At 43.4% G+C, this 19,338-nt stretch overlaps 1 protein-coding gene across 1 annotated transcript; it reads right to left on the bottom strand.

Moving 5' to 3' along the window:
- Positions 1–10,034: 10,034 nt before the first annotated feature.
- SERTM2 (serine rich and transmembrane domain containing 2) lies at positions 10,035–19,223 on the bottom strand. The gene is made up of 2 exons (XM_032124182.1): positions 18,809–19,223; positions 10,035–15,765 (listed from the first exon to the last, which is right to left on the bottom strand). The coding sequence occupies exon 2, from the start codon at positions 15,164–15,166 to the stop codon at positions 14,888–14,890; it is 279 nt and encodes a 92-aa protein (XP_031980073.1). The 5' UTR covers positions 15,167–15,765; positions 18,809–19,223; the 3' UTR covers positions 10,035–14,887.
- Between the last annotated feature and the right edge of the window lie 115 nt (positions 19,224–19,338).

Raw genomic sequence — 19,338 nt, 5'->3', positions numbered from 1 at the left:
AGATACAACCCCACAGTGATGCTGTTCAGAGAACTGACCTGACAGAGACTTGTTTGCAGTTAGATCAGCTCACTCAGCTGCTCAAGCAGCACTACCAGCACAAGGGAGGTGGCAGAGCTGTGGTACCTTGGATTTAGTCTGGCTTAAAGGTCAGCGATTGCACCTCTGTGCACCCCTTCGTTGTCATAAACTGCAGCCACATTCTCTGAGCCACGTGGCTCAGGCAGCTGAGTGCCTGCAGCCTTTGTGGCAAAGCTTGTGTGAACCTGGCCCTGCTTGGGCTGGACAGTCTCTCTTTGCAGTGCCAATTGTCTCTCTCCAAGCTCTGTATGTGGGATATTATCTGGGACAGTCCAGAAACGGGGGCTCAGTCTCACCTAATATAGTCCTGGACCCCAGGCTAGGAAAGGGCTGAAATGGAAGATAGGTTCTTGCTCCCATCTGTACTTTATAGGGCATAGTTTATATTCTGATACTTTCTTCCTGTGACAACATCTGGGCAAGAAAGTGAAGATGTCATGAGTGCAAGCTGGTTTTTGTTGACAGAGAAATGACACATCCCTCCCCTCTTCTCCTTAGCTGGTATTTGAAATGCTTCTGGATAGCTTGGTTTTGAGCACTGTCGCTTTGTATTCCGTTCAGCTTGCCACAATTTACCCAGAAAGCTCTATAATTATATTATTCAGGGGTATGAAAGTGCCTGAAAATAAAATAGTCAGCTCACATCTTTGTTTCTGAAAACTACGTCCTGCCTTTAGTTTGCTCTTGAAGTCTAAAGGCTAACCCACAACTGTGGAGATAAAATTCTGATGACCCCTGAAATGCATGGGCCACAGTGTATCAAATAATGAATCATTAAAAGATATACACCAACAGGAAGGCAGGAAACCTGTATGAGTCTACAAACTTCGATTTTCTTTGAAGGAAAAAACCCCAGTGACTGGCTAGTCATTGTCTTTCCTTTCCCTTGTACTTTGTGCACAGATTGATTCTCCATAAGGCTTGTGATACACTGCTGCAGTGGTTGACATGAGGCACAGGAGAGCAATTAGACTTCTCCACACTAAATTTATGTTATATTTCAGTACTTTTTATATGTTTATAGATGTGCAAAAAGAGTAAAGATACTCCTGCTTCTCTTTCTGATTTGCTTTGTATAAATTTGAACTGAAAAAATGTTTGCTTCCTTTTCCTCTCTCATTGAGATGTAGTGCTGTACCTATGAGGGCTGATATTTTTGTTACTGTAGGGAGCTTTGAAAATCAGATGGAGGATCTTTTGGGGAATAATTCCTTCATATTACTATGATTCTGAGATGCTTGGTCTGGGAAAATAACAGAGTAGCATTTGTCAGGCAAATGTCAATTGTGTATTTTGAAATATTTCATCACAACATTTCTACATCCTTTGGATTGTCTCTTTGTGGGCTTGTAATTTAGCAGCTGGATTGACAGGTGGATACACAAAGGCTCAGACTGACTGGAGGCAGGGAGATGTTGGATCACCTCCTCGTCAGGGCTGACTGGCAGAAGACAGACACAGAAGCACATGGAGGAACTCTGTCTGCTGATTAAATATCTCACTCGTGGAATGGGAGACTGTGGCTTGGCCAGAATGAGTGTCCACCATCTGGCAACTCTCGTGGATTTTTCTGAATTTTGCCACATACAATGGTGTCCCTTGGAGCTCCTGTTTCTGGAATTATGGAATCATAGTTTTTAAGGCCTTATGTTTCTGAAGAGGAGACAGAAAACCACTCAGTGACTCTCAAGGCCCCGAAGACTAACACACAAACAATATTTGTTAGCGATCTATAACTATGTATCTGTTTGTTACTCCTGTTTTGCTTTGTATTTAAACAATGTAATGATTCACGGAGACCTGAGCTTCAGGAAGCTCAGAGCTTACTCATTTATAAAAGTAAAGTACTGCTGGCCTTTGCTCTCATGTGAATGGGAGGGCATCTCTGCCCTGGGATACAGCACATGCTGTGCTTCAATCCTTGCTTCAGGGACTGTGGCTCAGCTGATTTGTACCAGCCCTTGAGCTGGATCCTTACTGATGCTTGAGGCCTCTGCTAGTTTTCTGTTGTGAATGAAATGCTCGCCTTAGAGAACCAGAAAATGGGCTTCATATCAAATAAAATTTCTCAAAGCTGGCAATTTTCAGTAGTGTTTGGGTTATTGGGAGATGAAAGGAAATAATCTGAAGAGTGGTGGCAAACCAGGCCAGTGTGCAGAGGTAGGAAGGGGTCTGAGGTCTCTTGCAAGGAAGACTCAGTGTGGTGATGTCTCCTGGCAGCTGGTCCCCTCAGCTCCCCTGGGATTCTCCTCCCGTGACAGCCTGGCACTGTTCCTTGCTGTCTGTGGCGAACACACAGCACCATTCCTGCCTGCTGGCCACCAGCAAACACCTCCACAGCAGTCCACTGTGTGAACACCCTGCCACTTCATTTTCCTGCATAATCCCTCTGACAACCAAATCTATTAAAAATTCATTTTCATCCAGGCAAATCAGACTCCCTGAAATCAATTGAGCTTTGTTCTCTGAGGGCAACTTGTGCTGGTGCAAATATAATCAAATCCTGAGGTGCCTTGCATGCATTTTTACAAGCACTGAGATGGAATTTGTGTTTCAATTATTCTTTTTGATGTGCATTTTTGAAGGAAATTAGAATATTATGCTCAAGCAAACCAACAGTTTTAGATCTTTAGGAAGGAGCTCCAAGTGAGCCAAATTCATTTCCCAGACAGTCCCAATTATACAAGTGCATACAAATATCTCTGTTTGCCATGCAGCATAAAAATAGGTAAGGAGGTGAACCCAGCGTGAACTCAGACTAATTTCACTTCTGTCCATATGCCTGCTGTTCTCCAGAAGCTGGCTTGAGACAGCAGCAGTTTATGTAGTGTGTTTGAATTGTTCTCCAGAAGTATTCAGGGACACTTAAGTCAGTCCACTGATGAAGTAATGGATTTTGGAAATATGTAGACTTGCTGGATATGCCTTACAATTAATGAAAAGCTGCTCTAATTCTGCCAGAAAAGCAAAGGGCTATTGGGCAGACACACAGCAGTGGTGTTTATACCAGGAGAGGGCTGCCTGCCTTCGCTGCAGCGAGGGCACCCAGCCTGCAGGCTCCGTTCGGCTCCATCTTTTCTGCATAGCATTAGCATCTTCCCATTTGCAATGCCTGTTTTTAATTCCCAAGCTGGCTCTCAGAACCAAAGTGAAACAGTGAAAGCACTTGAGGTTCACTTCCCAACCGATCAACAGCCACAGGCAACACAGATCCACTCAAGGTCTGAAAATCCAGCGATGTTTCTTGGACTGAGCCTGCCTGTTTGCAGCCAGTCTTGTTCAGAGGAACGGTGCCCTCTGCAACATTCCCAAGCCTTTGTAACAGCAGCAGGGGTGCTAAAAGCAGTGACAGGCATGATTCATTTCTCTCTCCTGTTTGTTTGTGCTAATAAGATGATAGCTTATTATTTACAAGCAGTCTAGTTTCCATTAGACATCAGGGATCACAGCAGCCACGAGATACTCAGCAAAACCACTGAGCTCAACTTGGAGATTCTTTAACAGCTCTGGGCCACCATTTTTGTTTTGTGTGCATGATATACAGCATATACTGAGAAGAATCAATACCAGAAACGTCTTTGCATGCATTTCCTGTTTATGGCCGCCTTTTTATCACCAGAAATGCTAGAAATATTTTATGCAGAGGCAAACCAGGAGGTTAATGGTATGCAATGAATTTCACACAGATGAAAAACTGTGGCTTTTATTTTTTAATGTTCTAAGGATATATGCAGAGAGACATGTAAGAGAGATCTAAAATCATACTTTCAACTGGAAAACTGGAAATCTGTTTTGAGTCTGTGTGCCTGGGTACTCTACAAATATATCCTCTTATTTAGGTATCAACACATACTGGTGAATCTTCTTTCAGGATTTTTTGTGTCATAATTCCAGGATAACATTAAACTGTTTAAAATAAATAATTCTACAACTTGCTGGGAAATACTGCCAGATTCATCCCAGGTATGACTGAACTGGCTTACATCTAAATCAGATCTTGGTGTTACGTTTAGGAGAGCCATTATTGCTGCCTGCACTAATGTCAAAACAAGACTGTTTTATATTATCTTGCCTGTAGAGAAAGCTTCTGAACTCAGGATAGTCCTGTTTGCTTCACCCTGTAGCATGCTTGTGCATGGCCACCTGTACTTCCATCCACAGTAATCATGCCTTTCCCTTTCCCTTTCCCTCTCCCTGCTGAAAACAAGAGCTGTTCAGCTGCTGAATGTTTGTGTTCATTACATGAGGCTTTGTGTACCAGTGTTTCCTGTTAGTGGCACAGTACAAAGCACTGTTCTTGTCACTGTGCCATCTTAAAACGGTGATTCATGGTTAAACCCGTCCAAATGAAGGGCCTTGGTTTTGGTTTGTCTGATTTGTAAGCGTATCACAGATTGGAATGATGGCTGAGGGTAGACTGAAGCCTTAAATCTGTCCAAAAGTGGGGTGAAACATGGCAGATGTACAGACAGGTCAGCTTTATGAGCCGTGCTTGGAAGGTGGAACTATTAAGGCTGAAAAGGTCTTCACACTTCCCAGCATGGTCCAGGTTTAATCCCTTTGGTAATGGCTCTGAGCTTTCAGTGTGGGTATGGGCAGCTGGCCATCAGAATTTGAACTGAGGACATTTGCAGGCTGCTGGGCCACTGTTATGTAGAACAGCATCAGGTTGCTGTCAGACAGTGCTGAACTTGACCCAGTGTCTTTGCCATGAGGCAAATAATGTTCCTTTTCTGTCCCTTATCAAAGGGATGTAATTGCCTGGCAGCACCCACAGTTATATGTTGACACTTCTGACATAACTAGTAAAATAAATTAATTTTTCCAAAGGTAATGAGGTTGATATTAAAGAAATGATTCATGCCTAAGATCAAAAGGAAATGTCTTCTGAAGCAGTGTCCCATGTCCCTCCAGGGCCTTAGATTTCTGTCATCATAGGTAAAATCATTCCCTTTGGTTTCTCTGAACCTGGAATTTTATTTTCTTATTTTGTGAGGCAGTGACTTGGTGAGGATTCAGGTAAAATCTTCATTGATTCTGAGATTGGTATAACACAAGGTACTGCTGGGATATAGTGGTCCCTTACCATTTTCTGTTTATGAACAACCTATCCCAGGGTGCTAATTAGTTGGAGGAGTTGCATATACACAGAGCACTGGTTTGTTCCTCTGTAAAAATACATTTGGGGTTGATGTGACTTGGCTTAATTATGAACATCCTGTATTTTCTGAAATCAGCAAGGTAATAGCAAAAATTTGTGAGACTGGTATTTTTCACCTAAAAATCTAATTACAAATATTTGGTTAATTCTTAATAACAACCATCCTCATTAAGGATTTGTTAGATGCAATAAACACATTTAAATATTTTTTTTAACTTCCACAAAATCTGGCCACATCTTGCTTGCACTGAAGAAGATCTGTACTTGGGGGGGTGGTACCTTTGTTCTGTGGTTGTCATCAGCTATTTTCTTGTCCCAGGTGCTGTGCAGGCTGGAAGAAATTCTTCTGTGTGCCTTACTTTGACATACAAATATGATTTGTGTCATGCCAGGTGTTTCTGTTCTGACTTCAAGGATGCCTGAGCAAACATGAGGGAAAGCATGGCTGGTTGTAATCTGTGGCTTCTGAGATTAGGTAATGCAGATGCCTTAAACTGATCATAAATGTTCTTTGGGATGCTTTATTTTGCTCAGAGGAAGAATGTTCACATCAGACTCAGATGAAAGTCTTGAAGATATTTGTGGGTTCTAGGTAATAATGATACATCAGTTTTAAATTGAAGTCTGTGCTTCAGAAGTGGCTGCACTAGGAGGAACCAGCATGATCTCCATGGGTTTATGCAACAAAAATGAACACCAATTACAGTGCGTTTTTTCCACTGGGACTTAGCCCATCATTTTGTCTAATTATGGTATGAATCCCACAATGGAGAAACCCTTCTTCTGCAAAGAACCAATTCCCCCTAGAAATGCTAAAAATCTTAAAGTACTCCAATTATAATGAATTTTGCAATAGATAAAGAGAGCCTGTGCCAGCCACTTACCACATAAAAATAAAAGAAACAAAACAAAAACTCCAGAAAAACATGAAGGACTACCCTGAGAGACAAAGAGGGAATGTGTAATAGTTTGTATAAACTCCTCTCATTCTTTATCTAGGCTCCTACTAAATAAAATGACTGATCTATGAAGCATTACTGTCAACTGATTGCTGATGGATTTACTGACATACACTCAAGGAATAATGTTGGACTAGAGAGGAAGAAAATGGCTGAAAACATGTTCTGCTCCACTAAGAAATTCTGAGACAATGAGACCAGTAGTTCTGTCACCAGGCATGTTACATCCCCAAATGCTTTGCCTGTGGTCAAGAAGGGAAAACCCTCTGATTTCCTCACTCACAGCCCTATTCTTCAGCCCAAGTTCCAGCACTGCAGATCTGAGATGGTTCACTAAGCTGCAAAGCTCTGCTGAGGGTTGTTCAAAAGACTGCTGAGTGACAAAAAAGTCAGCAGAGAGAAGAGCTACAAGGCTTCTTTGATACAGTGGAGGATGAGAATGACAAAGATTAAGCTACGGTCACTCGGGGATGAAAACTCCACACAAACATATTTTATTTTGCCTGACGTTCTCTTATGAGTTTAAAACCAGCAGTGGTAACTAAAGAGGCAGTGTTTAATATTGAAATTGCCTTCCCCAGCTGCTGGTGAAATTGAATCCAAACTCTTCTTTTCCTTCCATAGAATGCAATATACGTTCATACTTTATAACACTGAATAAAAGATTTTTCAGACTCGCTTACAAGAAAGAATAAACAGCCTTCCCTAGAGGAAGACTGCATTTATTTACAGATTGGTCTGCTAAAAAAATCCAAACCAAATGATGATTACTACTGAAAGATGATACCTTGGGAAGTGAAAACCTGGTACAGCTGGATCTAATCACCTGAGGGAGTGACAACAGCTCTCACGGCTTTCAGGCTGTAGAGATGTTTGTTTGTCATATTTGTCTTTCCTTCAAGGAAACCATTGAGAGAATTTATACACCCAGAAAGACAAAATCTCTGTTAGACAAAACCTTGCAACTCTCAAATCTTCCTGCTTCAATAGCACAACTCAAACCATGTAGTAGCAGTCCAGGGAGAGCTGGTTGTTTTCTCCTTATTTTACCTTTAAATTACATTCAAACATTTTATTTAGATAATTCCTTGCTATCAGTTTCCTGTGTTCTTCTGTGAGTGGTTGTGATGTGCAAAGGTAAATGGAAGGAGCAGCACATGGAATGTGCACAGAGGCAAACTGGGCACAGCCAAGCTGCATTTGCTGTACCCGACCTCAGGGGAAAGGGCTGCTTGTCCAAAGAAACTTTTCAAAGCAGGTCGCACCTAGAAAAAGCAGACTCATTCTCTGTCTGCATTCCCAAGTCCTAGGCTGGCAGTGCAGCTTTGACTCCTGCATTTGGTTTGGCTGCTGCTGCTTTCTCAGCGTCTGCTGCCTGCTGTGAAGGAGATCACATTGCTCTGAAGTGAGAAATGACTGGTCTTCTTGTCTGATGTATCCTAATGTGTATTTTTACTCTCTATGAACATCACTGGCACTCTGCTGTTGATTCATTCCTGTGATTTACTGTGTGGCTGTTGTGTTTAGATTCAGCTGGATCATGAGTAAACCAGTAGGAGAAAGCTACAGTCACACATCTCTCCACAACAGACCTTCCTTGGCCTTGCACACCTCTTGTATGGAATAATTTTCTCTGTGTCGTGGGTACTTGTGTGCCTGCATAAACTGGACACTCTGACCTAAAGTTTTCATGATAAGTATCTTGCTCTGTCCCCTGCTCTTGAGGTGTGAATAATTCTTCTGTTCTCAAGTTTCCTCAGAAAGATAATAAAAATAAAGAGGCGACGATGCTGAACTAATCAGTATTCATAAGATGGAAAGGCTTCTCTGAGCTTTTAAGTGGCAGAAGTGACACCAAATGTAAAGGTGTTGTCTACAAGCTTTATGTCTGAACTGTGACTTGCTCGTGGGTATTAAAGGCAGCTTTCTAGAGAAAGGCCTTCAAGACATCCCACTGCCTCAAAGCATGGTCAACTTTTCTAATCTCTTTGTTATTGCTGTTGTCCAGCATGGGCCTTGAAGACACCGAATTTCCACTAAAGCAGTAGCCTTTTGGGGACGTTTTAAGAATTCTAAGCCAGCAAAATTCATTGAAAAAGTAGAAATAGAACAAAATCTCACCCTGGCTAAGTATACACTCAGTCTGTCAGCATTTCTTTTCCAAATTGCTTTGCAGCAAATTATTATTCATCTGAGCAGTGTGAGTGGAGGGAAGCAAGTCAGTGGAGCAATGATGTGTCTATAGTAAATTGATGGATAGGTACCAGCAAAAGTCAAACAAAGGAAAAGCAGCCTCAGCACTCTGATCCCAGGGGTTTCTTTCTTCCTGAGAAGCTTGTAGAAGTGCATATGGAGAATATTGCTGTGCTGTGGTTATCTGTTACACATCCCTTCGGTGCTGGTTATGCTCTGAAACAATAAACACCTCGGAAATTCAGCACAGCATTAGCCCAAACCAGGTGCATTCAGGATGCTTCCTGCTTTCTTCTGTTTTGTTGGACACAAACAACAACAAGAAGTCACATTTCTTCCCCTCTAGGTGCCAACATGAAGTGCAAACTGGTCTGGTGTTCCCATCCTGACAGAGTCAGTGCTGAAAGAGTTGTTCAGAGCTTTTCCGAGGTGTGAAAGCATGAGAAATTTGTGAACAACAGCAAACCCACGTCAGTTTGATTCTGCAGTGACAAGCTGTAAGATTTGCCACCAAGTCTACTGCACCAACCTCACCCTGGCCCAGATTTGAGCTTCCTGGGGCATTATGTCCTAGTCATGCCACAGCAACCTGGACAGGTCCTTATAACCTAAAGATTATGGAGTAATATCACAAAAAGTGCTGCATGCTAACTGCTGTGACCATGAACTAGTTCGAATTAGGATTGCTAAGGCATAAGGAGTAAACTGGAAATACCCACTTTTGAGTTCTGGGCCAAAGACAGAATTCTGATATGGGGAGAATAATGGGAAGCTGGAGGATGCCAAAGCCTGTGGTACACTCAAATCCAGCTCGTGGCTTTGTGCTGTCCTGTAAAGAGTGTCCCAGTGCAGCACTTGCTTGTCCACACAGTTCAAAGGGTAGCCCAGGGCCAGTTTGCTTCCATATCTCCCCTGCATTGTAAGGAAGAGCTTCTCTGCCTGTCGTTTGCTCCCACCTGTGGGGTACACAGAAATATCCCAGACAGGTCCTACTTGATCCTTCAGCATTGTTGGGAGGGATGTATTTTGTTGTTTTTTGGTTTTTTGGTTTTTTTTTCATAAAAATACGTAAATAAACTTCATCCAGTAGCTTTGTGGTGCCAGTGTTTGAGGACTTGAAGAAGAACTGGCTTCAGGACAACAGCCCAGCTTAAATGAGATAAATTTCTTGCTTGTAGAGAAGAACAGATTTCAAGCATCAAAGAATGTTGCTGAGCTCTCATTTGGCTTTCAGGTGCCTTTTGTTGTCTGGTAATTGATTTTTATTAAATGGTTCTGTGAGAGCAGGACTATGGCCATGCAGAGAGAATTAATGCAGAGAGAGTCAGCTTAGGAAGTCTGTGGCTATTGCTATTAGCTTGATCAAATTATACTTTGAAAATGGATTAATAAATCTAGAGGAGAAGGAAGGGAGGAGAAGGTCTTTTGAATTATTCATCATTTGTTTGACAAGTTTACATAGCCATGATATGCAGGTGGGAGTATAAGGAGTGGGTTATTTATTAATTGCATATGAATTGCACAGATCTTTCCCTCTTGCAGCCAGATCTGCTTTCACATTTTAGCTTTGACTACAGCTGGACAAATTATTTTTGCCTTCAGCTGAAGAAATTCTAAGTACCTTTGAAAAATCCAATCCATCAAAATTCATATTCAGTTTATTTTTTCACTCTTAACATCAGTCATCTTAGATGATACTTTAACTATTCTTGATAATGGAAGGACTGAGGAGGAAATGTTCATATATCACATTCTGGAGAGCAAGTGTACAAGAAACCAAATTATCCTTGTGGTTTTTTCAGGCTTTATTTTGATATCTGTGCCCACAGAATGAAGGCAAGGAACTGAAGACTGCTCTTACTCTTGCTAGAATTTCACAACCTTCTGTGAAGCCTGAGAATGGTGAAGACCTGAGAGGGCTTTATGGGGTAGGGCTCTTGGCAGATGGAATGTATAACATGCAGTTCCTTTCTGTGAACAAATGCGAACTCTGTGTCAGGAACCGTAACTGAAAGTACCTTCCCCAATCCCCAAGTATTTATCCTTTTTACTTAACATTCTGTGTAGTCTTTTTTTTGAGCCCACTGCAAAGATCGAGCAGACCTCACCATCTCCAGGTTTGTTTTTCTACCAAAATGTCAACAATTGAGTCTACAGCTCATGTACCAAGAAAATACCGTTTGGGATTTCCCCTTTCCAGATATATCCCCATCTGAATTTCTAGCCATGAATGTCATTGTACAACTGCACATTTTTTGAAAGACACATGAACAAACTGTGAACAAACGTCCATACCAGAATGTAGCTGAAGTGTAGACACAACACAAAGATGGATACTCTTTGAAAAAAAGTACAACCATCCCACAATTTCACCTCACTTGCTCCCTAACCTGTAGCAAAACAGGTGACTTGTTGCACTACCTGCCAGCAGAGGAATTGTCTGCGTGTCTCCTGCTCTCCAAACCTGCTCTGAAGCTGGAGCTGGCTGGCTGCACTTACCTGGACTCTTCCCTCATAAGCAGTTACGTCATTAGTGACTGCAGGGTAAGGATATGTAAGGATATGTAAGTTCCTAGTGAGGACAAGTCATACATCTAAGCTGTCATTAATGCTGACAGTTAAATGGATGTGTGACTTCGCATAATTTCTGTGTTTTGAACATTTTTTATTTCTTTTTCAACTAAAATCGGAAAAGGTCCTTTGGGAAGGATCAAGGATCATGACTGATCCTCTGCTGAGTTATGTTGTTTGCAAAATCACATCTTTCTCTGCAGCCCTGCAAGGATCTGAAAATAAATGTTTATATTTATTCTGACATAGAGAAGGAAAATATTCTACATACCAACCCTTTCTACTCAATACTTAAGGGTCTGTTAATACAGAAAATGCATGCTTGTGGATGGAAATCATGTGGGTGAGATTACTCAAGGATTAATCCCGTCTGGTTTGGGGAGTCACACCATACTCCTGACAGCTCCCAGACTAAGAACCCGGGGAGATTTGGGAGCGATGCTGGTTGTTTGATGAGAGGAGGCTCACTCTGGCCTCACAGTCCCACCCACAAGGGGCTGCTCCTTCAGAACAACAGGTGGCTGTCTTCCCCCGCAGGCAGGGCATGGAGGAGGTGAGGAATTTACTCAATACTCAATTTGTTTCTAGTGTCTGAGATGGGACTAAGGATGGGGGCAGACTGTGCTGGTTCAAGTAATACTCATACAGATTGGTAGAAGGTTTTCTTGCCCAGACACTCCCTGTGGCCAGCAGTTGGTTTGGAATAGTGGCACCATCTGAGTCTGTATGTGAGCTGGTCTTTCAGATCCACGGGTGGGAACGTACAGAGCAGTCAGTGACTCACCATTGATAGCACTAAGCCTCTTTATTTTTGTAAAAACCCCCGTTTTCGATAGCAGATGGACAAGTGGGAAGGAAACAGCCTGCTGAAGGGGAAGGGTATGACTGTGAGACCTGCAGTGCTCCAAGATGCAGCAAACCCATGCAAAATTTCCAATAACCACTTTTGAAAGCCAAAGAATGCCAAACTCCACTAGAGACCACTTATCAAACAGCTCAACACATCCCAACAGTCTCTTTTCCCAGAGATATCCCTCAGGTCTGGGACATTGCAAATGATAGTGAAAAGAGGGGAAAGGAATTCTTCTATTTCTCAGTGGGAAAGGCTTTAAAATGTACTGGCATTGTACAGACAAATGAGGCACCCTGAGTGCCTCTGGGGCTGGAGATGTGTCAAGTGGTACAGAGACTTTATGTGAAATGAAGCTTTAGAAAGGAAAACTTGTCCTTTTCGTGTGAGAAGATAGGGCTGCCTTCCATAAGAGTACTACATAAAAATACACAATCTGCCCAAAGATACCATCTGATATAGAAAGTGATTACTCATTTATTTAAAGGATATTTACTGAATATGTTTTAAAGTGTTGTGAGACTCTTCTGAATTAACATTCCTTGGTGTGATGGAAAGAAGCTCTGTCCTGACAGGTACCTCAGGGGCCATTTTGGCTGAGATCAGGGCAATCAGAATCTGTAATTTTCCATTAGTAGGTCTGATATTTTATGTCAATAAAAGTCTGTCAATAAAAGCTGAGTCTGTCCTGCAGACTCTTGGATACAAGGCTTTTCTGCAGACAGTTGTTCTGGGAAGCTAAGGTGGTTTAGTCGCTGATTTAATAACATCAGAACATTTCTGGTCTAGGTAAGTTGTAGCTTTTGAATGGAGAAGTTTTACAGGGTAAGTCAGATGTTGAGCCTGGGCTAGGCTGCCTCATGATGGCTCAATGAATGACACATACCAAGCCAACTTGAGCTGCGTAGATTTTTGTTAATTTTAAATGTCATTGACTAACTCACTAGCCATCTGTCTTAGTTGGATTAATATCCAGATCATCACACAAAATTTTGGCTCTTGTGTAGTACTGAGAGTAGCGCTCCTCGAGGAGCCAATCTTTAGATGGGGTGTGAAGCCACCATCCTGCCTGGTGTTGTCCCCATAGAGGGTAACCTGCCTCCTGCCATTTTTCCAGGGGAGCACAGCCAAGCATGGCATGGAGAGACACTGCTGAGAGTGAATTTTTTGCTGTATTCCCTCACACAATCCCTGTTCTGGTTCACTGTCCAGGGCCAGGTTGGACGGGGTTTGGAGCAACCTGGGATGGTGGAAGGTATCCCTGCCCATTGGCAGGGGGTGGAATGAGATGATCTTTAAGGTCCTTTCTAACCCAAACCATTCTGGGATTCTGGGATTCACAGATGTGGGGGTTAATGAAGTAAAAAAGAGTTATTCGATGTAAGGAAGCAATGTTTACATGGTTTTGTACTCAATCCATCAGTGAGAAGTAACACTAGTCCTGCCCGTGGATCCAGTGTATCCAGTGGGGATGGTACTCGTCATTCTGCTTCCCCCCTGCCAACCATCTGTACAAGCCACACTCCCAGTCCAAACAGCTCACCCAGACCTTTAAAGGTAAGCAAAAAACCTGTGGTACACAAAGCATTTGAAGAACAATTTCGTGCTACTATCACAAGCCCATGTGACAGTGTCTCCTCTAATTTTGCACTGGGTTTGTGTGAGGACTTTATACTTACCAAGCCCTTGCAGAGAGCAGAATTGGCAAATAAGAGCGTATGTACATGTGGAAAGCATCCAGGGGATTTTATTGCTAAACTAGAGTTGGACTGTAATAAAGTGGATAAGCTGTGTAAAATACCTGCCCTTTAGAGATGTGGCTGAAACAATTCACTGAAGGTTTTTCTGTGAGAGGCAGTGGCTCTCCCAGGAGTGATTTGCAGTATTTGGTTCCATCTTTTCCATCCATGGAAGCAAAGCCTACCTCTGTACGCCACTCATAGGACTGGGTCAGATTGTTGTTCCATAAATTTAAATAAACATTTCTTTCCCCCATGAGATCCCATCAGGATATTTGAATCCAATTGTGTCTTTCAGTGCTCAGTGAGTTTACTTTCCATCTGCATGTTCCCTATTAGTCTGTGTCCAAAGCTGTTCCCACTATTCCTTACTGCAGTGCCAGGCCCTGGCATTTCCTCAGCTTTCTTTGGAGGAAAACAAATGAAAAAACTTTGGAAGAACTTGTCTGTCTTTTGAGGAAGAAAACCCAGTATGGATATGAGAGAACATGTTGTTATGAACTGGAGTCTGTTAGGAGAGCAATGTCAATTGGGCTCCCAAAACTCACACTGCATTTTAATTACTGAGTGATACTGGGGAGCCTAAAAGGCATAAAAATGTTTGTATTCAGCTCAGGTAATATAAAGGAGGACAAAGGAAGAGGTAGAATGTCTTTTAAGGTTTTTTTATCTCATTTCCTGCTGCTGCTTTCTTTTTCTTTTAAACCTTGCTTAAATTTTGGCTTTCTTTTCTTTTCTCTTTTAAAGTTCTGTCTCTTTTTGATATCTGGCATGCAACTAAATGGGTTCTAATGAGAGAAAGGCGTAGTTCCAGCAGGTGATAAAACATTTGTATACTTCAGAAACTCCACTGTTTAATTGCCATTCAAGTGTAAAAAAGCAATTTAATGTTTTCCTTCTTGAGTGGGAGAAATGCCTGAGAATTTTCAAGCCACTGATAATTTCTGTGTGTGCCCTGTGGGCTCTTCCCACTTACACCACTTCACTTCGTTGATTTAGAGAGAGAGGTCAGCAAACTCAGGCTCCAGGACACATTCTGCTGTGTTTCTCTGGGTTTTTGGCTGTCATTAATGTGGCTTTTCCCATTTTCTGTGAGGTTTTTAGAGGGATGTGAGCCTTCCCTGACAGCAGTGGGTTTCTGCAACGCCGATTTTATGGAGACTGTTGCACACGTGCTGCCTGTAGTGCCAACAGCCAGTGACACCCTCCAGGTGCTGCTGAGGGTTCTGCAACAAGTTGTGGGGCTCAACAGGCAGCCAGACCTTCTTTCCACCACCTTTTTGCTGAACAAAGGACCTTTCCCAAGCACAGAGCCCTCTTTGCTTTGGGCTCCCTAAGTGGTGGGGATCCTGCTGTGCATTTCCACGTCTGTGAACTGCTGCACGTTCTCAGTGCTCTCTGGGGAGGCTGAGATGGGGGAGACAACGTGCTTCAGGCGCAGGAGCATGGAGAAAAGCAGGATCAGGAGGATAGCCAGGAGGGTTAGGAACAATCCCACGTACACGTAGAGGCTGGAGTATTTGTCTGCTGTCGTGTCTACTTCAGTAGCCAGCGTTGGAAGGTGGACACGGCCAGTCAGGTTTCCACGGAACTTGAAATAAATCTCAGTCATTGCTCTCTGTCAGCTTTGGTCCATTTTCTGTGTTTACCTTCAGATCTCCTGTCTCCCCTCACCAGACTCACAAAGGAGGTCAGGAGAGGAAACTTAGCACAGATGGCATGATGGCTTCAGCAGGAGATGCTCCATCCTCTCGGTGTCACGGCTGCTGTTCACACAGTTAAGCAAACTGCGAGGGACAGGCCTTTGCAAACCATTTTGCACGTTGCTGTCATAATGACAACAAGCATCACACTTGTGCTTTACACTTCCTTCTGGCTTTTATTTCGTCCTAAAAATACTTCGGGCCTCCTTTTGGTAGGTCACCTCCTTTGGCAGGTGAAAAGCTTTGGTCCTTCTCTGAAGTTGAGCTGCAAAGGTTTGCACAGCTTTGGTCTTTGCAAGTGTTGCTTTTCCAGACAGACTGAGCAATCAGCTTTCTGCCAGCTTCTCCCACAGCAGGTGATTTATCCTTGGGTGAGCTGGGGAAGGTTGTTTTCTGCCTTGCCAGACTTCTGGGGGATCCCTTCTCTCCCAATTCAGAGCTATTGGTACTTGCTTAAGGAGTATGGAGTTCTGAATTGCTCATTAGGAACAGTCAAAAAGTCAGCTTTCTAAAGGGAAAAAAGTGAGAGAGAGAGAGAAGTGACACCAGGTACCAAAATAGCCTAGCCTGTATGTGGTATCTTTAGAACAAATAGATAAGACAACCCCTGTCATGCTCCTGTGAGACACCTTGAGAAGAGGAGAAGCACTGAGTATTTAACTTTAGGAAAAGACCGTGCAAATTTAATTGTTAATGTCTCCTCTGGTAACACGTTACTTACGGGTACAAGAAGGCCCCACAGTCTGTGGAATCAGATGTCAGAGAGGGAGGGAAGATATGAATCCAATCAGTGTTTTTCACCATGTGTCTCATTTATTGTGTATCAGGACCCTCTTTTTCTGAGTCTGGGTGCACCTGGCAGCTGTCCAGAGCCCTACCTGTCCCCCTGGAGCAACTCTGCTGCAGGATATGATGCTTCCCTCACCTCCTGGCAGCAGAACTTACTGGAAATAGGGGGAATCTTAACGTTTTAGCAGTTTCAGTTCTTCCAGCTGGAAGCAGAAAATGAAAATGCTGAAATTTCACTGCAAATGGTGCATCCAAAAGCATCATGTTCTGCTCTGATAAGACAGAATTTTGGTTTTAGCTGAAACAAAAACGAAAGCACAGAAAAAAGCTGGTGCAATCATTTAGAATGTCCACTGCCTATATACCTACAGGAGATATAAATAGAGTAATATTAACATGGTAATATACTGTGATCATCAGAATAAATGAACCATTAGGTCAATATGATAAAAGCTCTGACACGTGACATTTCACCTGAATGACATATTGCTGCAGAACATTTTGACTTTCAGGGGCCTCAGGCTTTCACTACAAGCAAGAAAGACCTGCTTTGGCTCTCGTGATGGGGAAACATCTCATCTGCTGAGTTTTTGGAGAAGGGACACGGGGGCTTGTCTACACTTTACCTCCCAGCTCCTTCTTCAGTACGAAAGCATTTGAGATAACAGTTACCCACTTTAGGGAATATTGGACCAGATCCTGCTCAGTAATAAACCGGCCCAAATTGCTGATTGAAAAAATGACCTGGGGATTTGACTTCTGCAGTCTCTGTGTGGGCAGTGACTCTGAGCTGTGCTGTGTGTAGGAGGCTGTGGGCAAGCTCAGTGTTTTTCCAGGGGCTGACCCAACCCCTCTGGAGCCAGTTATTCTGGCAGAGGGTTTGGTGCTGATGCAGAGGTGTGGGGAGGGCAGCCAGGCACTTTTGCTCTCAATTACAGGGCAATAACTGTGATTTTCACGCTTGGAATCTATAAATGGAAATTCTTCCCCCGTGAAGAATATTCTCATGTTACACAGCAGGTGGGAAATAGAGGGTGTGAAGGTAACTGACTGTATTAAACTTCTGTTCTTACAATATGATTTCTCTGTTGATAATGAAGTGCAACCAGTCTGGAATCTGACACTTGTGTGAGTTAAAGTACAGAGCAATGTCTTTGCCCATCCCATCTGCTCTGTTACTGAGAGAAAAAGCCAGAGCTGGTTTCTCTCCTTAACGAGCAGAGAGCCTAATGGCTTTATATCCTTCATAAAATTAGACTGCAGAATGCTAAGGACATTAGTCTGAGGTTCAGTAATTAACTGCAAACCAAGATGTTGAATTAGTAAAGCTCAGCTGGGTGTTTATTGATAAAAGGAACAGATTAATAGTAAGAAGTATTAGCGGTGGGGAGCTGGCACTGTTTGGGGGTTTTTTAGGCTCAACTATAGATTTGTCAGGAGCAATCAACTATTCAGACTATTGAAAGCTGTAACATTAACTGCATCTTGTCCAGAAATGAGCCAGAAATAATTCAATAGCTCCAGGCAACCCCAAAGATCTTTGCTTTTCAATCTACCAATTATCCCATTGAGCACATCTCTTTGGATACCGGTAGATTTAGATTTTGTACACTCCCCTTTAAGGAATAGAAGCTGAATGACTGTAGAGACCAACAGGATGTGAAAATAAGTGGTACACAATAATTCTGTGTGTAAAGCAGGTCAGACTATAACTGTGTATGACTCAGATTGGAGGAGGCAGAACCTCACTGGTTACCATGAGGAGCCCTCAACTTCATGGACACAGGAACATTCCCTGTGATCTCAGTTTTCAAGATTTAGTCACTCTCTGGCTGAACAATGCTTCAGTTCTGAGTGATCACTGGTGCTCAGTGGGCGCAGATTGATTCCAAGCAGACACTTGGGGTTTTTTTTATCAGTTTGTGGCTGTTTTTAATCAGGGATTAAAAAAAAACCAAACCCAAACCCAACACATTTCATCTAATAAAAATCTGTAATGAAAATAGAAGCCTTCATACACAACAAGAGACGGGTTTCTTTTCAGAGTGTGTTGCTGAGCCAGGAAATTCATCAGCCAAAACTTCATGGGCACTGCCATTACCAGCCTCCCACTGCAGCTATCAGGGTGTGGGGAGCTTCAGGTCTGGGCAGTGTTTATGAAGCCTGCATTGCTCTACACTGCACATTTGGAGGTCACAGGGGAGCAGAAAGACAGATTTTCCCCCAAACAGTGCAGACAGACAGACAAACTGATCCTGCAGCTGCAGTAAATGTTTTTGTCTTGCCCACCTGCTTCCTTCTACTCCCAAGTTCAGTGTGAGCACCACTTGCCAGCACAGCATCTCTGAAAGTGCAGTCAACTTTCCTGAGTTCCCCTTTGCTTTTCCACCCACTCTGGCTCTTACAAACAGGTAAGTGGGACAAAATAGAACAATTACTCGTGTAGCTTCTTTGAGTGCACTGAACTGGCTGGCAAGTACAGGACGGTTTGGGTTTGAACACACAGCACCAAGTGCATTCTGTCTAGGTCACCTTTACAGAAAAATATCGGCCCTGAAGAAATGCAAAGAAAACACCAAAACTCTCAATTCCATCCATGGCTTGCATTTTCTCCAGGGAGGATCTGAGGGAGAGAAGAGTGGAAGGAGGGTGATGGTGTCTCCTCTTTTAGGGGCAGAGAGGATATTTTGTTCTCATGCTGAACATGTGAGAGTGCTGGCTGTGGTAGTGCACAGAGAGAGAAGAGCATAAAGCACAGTTACCTTTCAGAGCAGGCAGCAGTGTTGGGATGAGGCACCAGCGTCCCTGCTTCAGACCACGAGCGTGCTGGTGAATCCTCTGGGAACATCTCCTCCCAGGTAGTGGGATCTGTGCAGAAAGGATTTGCTGCCTTATTGCTGGAGTCAGGACAGTGTCCTTTCAGCCAAGTGCACTTTTTCTCCCCTGCTGTTGATCTCCCCGGCAGGGACGGCTCTGACTCCCGATCCTGGGATGTCACCGGAGTAGCATCACCGCTGGGTCCTTCCTTCGCAGGCAGCAGGGGAAGGGGGCGAGGAGCCTTCTCTTGCTGAACTGCGCTGCTGGCATGGAAGCAGCCAGACCCCTCCCTCGGCAGCGACAGGCAACAGGCAGAGGATGAGCCGAGCCACGGGCACGGAGGGAAGGGAGGGAGGCTCTGAGCTCAGCTCACTGCAAAGTTTGTGCGAGGCTCGGCTTAACTCTTTCGTGCTTGCAAGGCTGCGCTGCCTGCTGATTGAGGAGTGAGACATGAGTCTGGAGGGCAGCTCATCAG

This window comes from Corvus moneduloides, chromosome 14 (assembly GCF_009650955.1).
Source record: "Corvus moneduloides isolate bCorMon1 chromosome 14, bCorMon1.pri, whole genome shotgun sequence".
NCBI classification, from domain to species: domain Eukaryota; kingdom Metazoa; phylum Chordata; class Aves; order Passeriformes; family Corvidae; genus Corvus; species Corvus moneduloides.
Note: the sequence above shows the minus strand (reverse complement) of the source record. Positions and strands in the feature narration are given on the sequence as shown.

Coding starts and splice junctions, on each gene's coding strand:
- SERTM2 (XM_032124182.1), bottom strand. CDS start 15,166: ATGACTGAGATTTATTTCAAGTTCCGTGGAAACCTGACTGGCCGTGTC.